Source organism: Limulus polyphemus, unplaced genomic scaffold (genome assembly GCF_000517525.1).
Source record: "Limulus polyphemus unplaced genomic scaffold, Limulus_polyphemus-2.1.2 Scaffold1324, whole genome shotgun sequence".
Classification (NCBI taxonomy): Eukaryota; Metazoa; Arthropoda; class Merostomata; order Xiphosura; family Limulidae; genus Limulus; species Limulus polyphemus.
In genome coordinates this window covers 270,800-278,185 of record NW_013666934.1, presented here as the reverse complement: position 1 = coordinate 278,185, position 7,386 = coordinate 270,800, and the positions used below count along the sequence as shown (strand labels likewise).

General features: G+C 31.7%; 1 protein-coding gene across 1 annotated transcript in view; it reads right to left on the bottom strand.

Annotated features, from left to right (window-relative positions):
- The window catches only part of LOC106463100 (eukaryotic translation initiation factor 2 subunit 2-like), a 26,594-nt gene extending 19,930 nt beyond the window's left edge, over positions 1–6,664 (bottom strand). The window contains exons 1-2 of the mRNA XM_013923070.2: positions 6,196–6,664; positions 4,227–4,416 (exon numbers count right to left, since the gene is read on the bottom strand). Coding sequence (XP_013778524.1) covers positions 4,227–4,416; positions 6,196–6,213 — 208 coding nt within the window. The 5' untranslated portion in view covers positions 6,214–6,664. The remainder of the gene's footprint in view (positions 1–4,226; positions 4,417–6,195) is intronic.
- Positions 6,665–7,386: the final 722 nt, after the last annotated feature.

Genomic DNA, 7,386 nt, shown 5'->3' with positions numbered 1-7,386 from the left:
GTTCTTAAATTTATTTTTCTTAAACATAGAACAGTAAATAAAGAAGTAAAACAAACAATAATCTCTTCAATTATAACCTTCATACTTGTTTGCTGCTTGTTGTAGGTCGCTAAGCCTTATAAAATTTTGTACATGGAGGATGCAAAAAGAAATATTTTTATTTAGGTTTTACATATACATTTCAAATAACCATAAATTACTATATCGATATCATAGAATTCTACCATAATTTATCAAGTTTAGTAATTAAGGTGTATTTGAGTCTGAAAAAATATGAAATTTGGAGCAGACTAAAGACTCACCGTACTAGCATGAAGATTTGTATTGAATAAATGAGATGATGTAGCAATACTTGAAAATGGCTGAGAAAGCCACTAGGGGGACATTCTGAGCTTTTGTTTGGTTATTCACGTGTGAGCGGGGCCACCGTGTTCGATTCAGGACATGAACGATATCTCAGAGAATAGAAAAGATATGAGGTTCTTATTTTATACTCTAGATTATTAATATTGGTAATTTGAGTTCCTAATTTGTATGAAACTACAGACTTTGTATTTTGACATCATAAACATCTAATTTGAATCAATATTGCATTCAACATATCACAACACACAAAAATCTATGTTTAGGTGTGCTTTTTTATATTTATTTTGAAATTAAGTGATCAAATAATGTATAATACTAAAATTTGAATTACAATCTACAGTTTGAGTTTGATACCAAATTTATTGATATAAATTCATAAAACAGTAATTCAATAAAATTTTGAATGCGAGTCAACAAATGCAATGACATGGCCTTTGACCCATGGCCTTCCATTATGAGCTGGGTTGAATCCACCTAGCTCGTGACCACGAAAGTATCATTGAAAATAATTATACTATAATTTTTGATAATGTAAATGTATCTTCACAAACTTTCAGAGGTTATTGGTAATCATTACAAGGTCTTCATACACACAAAATATCAGGTTTTAAAATTAAATATTAAGATTTTTTAATTAAAGATTTTCTTGTGAAATTTTTTTCTTTCAGAATGTTGACTATCCAACATGCAAAGTAATTTTGATTTCAAGATTAAAAATACTTTTCTTTATCTGAAAGTTGTGAAGTTTCATTTGCATAATCTCTGTATCCTTCTAGATAATCAAATGTTTTTGCATAAAACTTATATTTAATGTGTTATTTTATCAATACTAACACTATATGGTGTTGATTGATATGACCAATCTCGTAACCTTCATAAAAGTGAGGAAATAAATTTAAATTACTTTTTTTTCTTCTAGAATAATTGCAAATTGTAACAGGAAACCACAAATGTTATTCTAAATAGCTCAAATCTCATAACCATATAAATCTATTTATATATATATTAATTTACGTTTTATTGACCTTTGAACAGTGTCTGACTAAAAATACCCCAATGCCAGTTGAAAATGACACGGCACACATGCAGCTCATGTTACCATATCAAACAGAACAGAAACTTTAAGAAAAAGCAAAAAAACTGAGGAAGAAGGTCCTGACACAGGAGGAAATTTAGTTCCTCCTTAATATTTCATTTTCTTCTGATAAAAGAGGCCTGCCAGAGGCATCTGAAGTTGATTCTTCTCTTGTAATGCCTCTGACAGAAGTTATTCATAATAGTCAATGGCCAAAAAATATGAAACCAGCTCTTCTTGATACTGTCTTGTGAACAGATCAAGATGTAGCTGGTGCAAGTTCACTAAGGGAAGATGGTCCTGAAGAGCTTTCATCACCAAAAAGAGTCAGGCCAGGGAGAAGAGGGAGGGGTAAGAGCTAGAGCCTTTACTGGAGCTGTTTCTTCCGAGCAGGAAAGGCCTCTCTTTTTTTCAATACATGGAGGTGGAGAGAAATTGTTGAAGAAGTAAACAAGCAATCTACGTTTATCAGAGGTGAACCTGTTTACCGTCAGGTTGCCTCTGCTATATTCTGTTGATTTTTTAAAACTTTTATTTCACGTAAGAAATTATACAATTTATCATCAATGAGACAAATAGGTATGCTAGAGACAACGAAAGTGAAATGGACTAATGTTAATATTGAATTTTAGCCTACTTTGGTCTCGCTATAGCTATGGGTCTCAAGCCTCTTCCTTCTCTTTCTGACTACTAGTCTTCTTATCCTCTTTTTCATACTCCTGGGTTTACTAATATCTTATCTAGGGACAGGTTTTTTGCTATTCATAGAAACTTACATTTCAATAACAATTCTAATGCTTTACCTAAAACTGATCCTAACTATGATAAACTTTTCAAAGTAAGACCTGTAGTAGACCTTTGTTTCTCACTATTCTCCTAACAGAGAACTATCTAGAGATGAGCAAATGTTAGGCACAAAATGTGGAGTTGGTTGCCTTCAGTACATATCCAAGAAACCTATCAAGTGGGGTATAAAGTTGAGGGTCCTGGCAGAAGTGGATACTGTCTTAAACTTTAAATCTACACATGCAAAAAGGGACAAATGCCAGCTAGGGGTCTTGCAGACAACATTGTGATGGAACTGATGGACAAGTACAACAGACTAGGACACTGGGTTTTCATGGACAATTTTTACACTTCCCCTCATTTATTTGACAAATTATTGTCTGTTGGAACCTATGCTCGTAAGACATGTAGGAAAGACAGATTGTATTTCCCACAGGAACTGGCAGTTATAAACTTAACCAAGGGAGAAGCACGTTTTTTAAGATGTGGAACTTTACCAGCTGTAAAATGGACTGACAAACGATGTTTTTCTTCAAACATAGAACAGTAAATACAAAATATTCGGAAAACAATAATCTCTATTACTTATGATGCTATGAAGTCCTTGTTTGCACGCATGAACTGTACTTGCTAAGCCTCATCCAAATTCACATGTGGAGATGGTTTGTTTGTTTGTTTTTAATTATGCACAAAGCTACACAAAGGCTATCTGTGCTCTGCCCACCACGGGTATTGAAACCCGGTTTCTAGCGTTGTAAGTCCGGAGACATACCGCTGTGCTACTGGGGGGCTTGTGGAGATGGAAAAATAATAAATTTTGTAGACTTTATATAAGCATTTTGAAATACAAAAAATTATGAATTATACCGATACCCCAAAAATACACTGTTATTTATCAGGTTTCCTAACTAAATTGTATTTGTCTAAAAAAATATAATAACTATTCACAAAATAGCCTTGATAGCAATACTTCAAACCTTCCATTGATATAAGAGCTTTCCTCTCATAAATAACTTAGGAAGAGTGACAGAATTATGTTGAAAAAACATATAGCTTTGGATTGGTTATAAAGTTACTGGTATATAAAGGTAGGCATAGATAAACAAATCTTCTCAAATGATGAAGTGGTGGGCAGAGCCAATATGGTGGGTTCGCCAAATATCATATCTCAGTAAATAGAAAAAGTAGGAGGTTCTTATTTTATATTCTAGCTTGCCAATATTGGAAATTTGAGATTCTAATTCGTACGAAACTATAAAAATTTTATTGTGGGCATCATAAAATAAAATTTGACCAAACCTAGAAGGCCACGCACAACGACACACAGAAATTGATACTTAGACATTTTTGTTTTTAAATATTTACTTTCAAATTAAGAAACTAACTAATGTATAATACTAAAATTTGAATTATAATCTACAACTTGATGCCAAAATTATTGACAAACATTTGTAAAATAATAGCTAAATAAAATGTTAAATGTAAATCTACAAATGTGATGACATGCCCTCTGACCCCTACCCATCTCAATAAGATTAAAAAGGCCTAAATAAAAAAAGGAGAAAGGAGTCTGAACACATTGGACCAAGGTATAACCCTATCAAGTTTCAAGTCAGTCTTCCAAAAAATGAAAGTATGGCAGGCGATTGGAAAATGTTTGGATGAAGAAGAAAGACAAACAGTATGTCTCTCTGTGAAGACATAATAACCCAAAATACTACTGGCTGCAATCCACTTACACATGAACCAGCAAACAGAATTATCTAGTACAGGCAGCACTGACCTCATATACAATGTTGTAGAACAGGTGTCCTCTGCAAGAACACTGTTTAAACAATTCAGTTAAACTTCTGTACATGTAGAAAAACAGGGTAATTTAGTCAGTAATTTATTAACATTTAAAGTACGTTTCTTTGTACAGGCAAAAATAAGTTTTAATTTTAACATAGTATTTTATAGTTAATGAAATAAACATATGGAGTAGAAGAAGATATCATACCATCATCTTTATTTTCTCTATCTTCATTATCCTTGTTTTCTTTGTCTGGATCTTCTTTTTCAACTCCATTTTCAACCTTTAATTCAACAGGAGTATTATCAACTGTTGTAGGGCCATCATCAATTCCACTACCAAGATCAAAAGGAGTCCTCTTCTTTTTCTTCTTCTTTTTCATAGTAGGGTCAAAAATCTTAAAGTAATATAAATTTTGCCAGATTAAAAATAGTTATAAAATTAAGATTTCAAATACAATCTTAATGTTACAAATCTCCATATCAAGCTTATGTTTCCAAACTCCGTAAACAAATTACAGCATGAAAAAGTAATAAATGTATGGATTTATATTAATTGCACTAGAAGTGTTTTCTAACACCTTTTGCAAAATAATGTGATTTTGTTCCTTCAGTTACTGATGATGCTTCTCAAGTAGAAGAAATTAGTCAGTAAACTGGAAAAATGTTCTTTCTTTTGTACAAGGTACAATTTACTGACTTATCAGTATCAGTACAATCACCTTTCATTACACATGGATGAGCAGAAAATGGGCACTGTGCACATACTACTGACCATATGATGAGACTACATAATAGAATGCCATATATTATACTTTCCCCATTTCTGGTATGCTTGAGCATGTTAAAAATTGGCTTAGAATGATTTCAAAATAACTTTGAGGTGAAGAGACACTCAAAAATCTTGCAGTTAAGAGTGATTCTGGTACCAAATTCCCAGAATAAAAATGCTGGAATAAAGAGAATATTAAAAAAGAAAGTATCTGAGTATACAAGCTTGTAATTAGCCATATCAGGCTGGTGTTTTACCTGGCACACAGCATTTAATGAAACCCCTGATGTAGTAATAGGGTGAAGGTTCAAGTTTCTGTTCTATTACTACAGTGAAGCTGACAACCCTTCATTATTATATGAAAGCTTCTGATGGAATAATGGTTAAGGGCATATTTGAAAATGTTTAGCCAAATGCTTTCTGAGAATGTAAAAAGGTTATAAAGATCCGGGTAGATCAGTAATACTTAATTTATCCAATATATAAATAAGAAACACACATTTCAAACTTTAATTTTCATGCTTCAGCAGTGCTAGATTAACCAAACATGGACCCCCCAGGCCTAAAATATACTTTATAAATTATGACCTTTATCAATGATCAAATTCATAATAAAACTCATCTATATGAAAATCAATGAGCTGAAACAATGAAACAAATGCTAAGCAACCAAGCACAAAATCAAACATGTCACACTGGGGCCACACATTCTCAAAACCAACATCATTTAAATTTAATCTACATAATGGAACTTATATAAAATGTAAAACTATTTTATTTAATGTGTACAGACTGATTGTTTCCAAACTCAGTTGAAAATATAAAATTAAAATGAAAATTTATTTTTTGTTTGAGTCAAAAATAGATACTCATGTATAAATGTGAACAAAGAAAACTTCAGTTTTTTGGAGTGCTCCTGGGCCTAATGCCATGGATAATCTCACTACATACTTCAGACACACTCCACAGGTTTACCCCAAAACATAAGCTAAATAGTTTTTATAAAAGTATATTGGCAGTGCAAAGGATCACAACTGTCACTGTCAGTCATACTCATAAACATTTTTTGGCTTTTTAGGTGTTTTGGGGTAAATCTATGGACCCATCCATAGATTAAGGGCCCAGTGTTAAAGAAAATTATTAATTTCAATGTAAAAAATATATATGGCATAATTTCACTTTAATTGTTATTACTTGTTAGGTGATTCTTTGTTTTGTGCAATAACTAAGTTATAGCTATGAGATAAAGATCATAAAAATAATTTCATTGGTCATTACTGCTAAGCCTTCTAATGTTCTATGGTCTAAGGATTACAACTTACACTGCTACTAGTACCAGTAATACTATTACTATTAGTATACTATTACTAGTTTTGATACTATAATAATATTAATAGTTACTTACTGCTTCATCATCTGCCATATTTCAAGTTTCAACTCACTTACTCAGGCTTTGTAATCGTTTCTTCAAAAGTAGTAGAATTTTTAATTGCCCAAACTTACTACTTACTCCTGAGACCTACTATTTATTTAGTAATCTTCAGTTTTTAATTCAATCAATGTTATAATAAAAGTTTTACGCCGTTTTCTAACACTTACACTTTAAGTTTACAATTACAGTAACACTTAACACTAGTATTACTAACAGCTTCGTTTATTGTAAAGAGCGATAAAAATTATGTTGTTTATATAACTGTAAGTTGTACCCAATAATTCAAAACAGACGAATATAATAATTAAATTGGTACAACTTAACACAATATTTTAAAAATTACGACGACTTATTAAATTATTTCACTCCCAAATCTCAGCAGATGTAAAACTACAAAATAGCACAGGTCCTGTAACGAGGTCTGCAGGATTGGTTGCATCAGCCAAAATATATGTCGTTTACTTAGTCATGATGAACTGAACAATGTATGAAGAAGAACAAAAATATATAATTTAATAGTGTAAATATTCATAAGAACTAAATGTAAATTTTTAATGCAAATGTTTTAATTTCAGGTAAAATAGAACTGTTAAATAATGTTAATTACAAAATAAATAAGTTTTTTTGTAGATTTAACAAATCAGATGTAACTTTAAAAAGTAATACGAAAATCATGTTTTGTTTGCCTGCAGATGTTTTTATGCACATTCCTCGTAGTTATTAACTTCAAGGAGGATCTTTAAGTCAAATCTAAACGCAAAACAAAATCAATATTTATACATGTATTTAATGTTAAATCTTGTTATTTGAGGGTTAACTCAGTTTTACCTCAATATACCACAAAATGATTGACAAGGAAAAAATTTGATGTCATGAGACCAGAGATTATCATACTCTTTATGCTGAGAGGTGTGCTGCCCTTTATTCCTCTTCTTGTATGATATAAGTTTTAAAAACTTTATGGTTAAGGAAGTGGCGTTTTCCATTATTAGAAAGACTTATAATCAAAAGAAAGAGTCTGCCACTGAGGGGAGATAGTTGTCCAAGAGAATTGTCAGGTCGGGGAGAAGTCCTCTTTTAGATGTAGGACTTTTGCTGATGCTATGAAGATCCATGACTCATTCTCGCTAGAACCAACAACTCGAGAAGACACAACCTAAATGT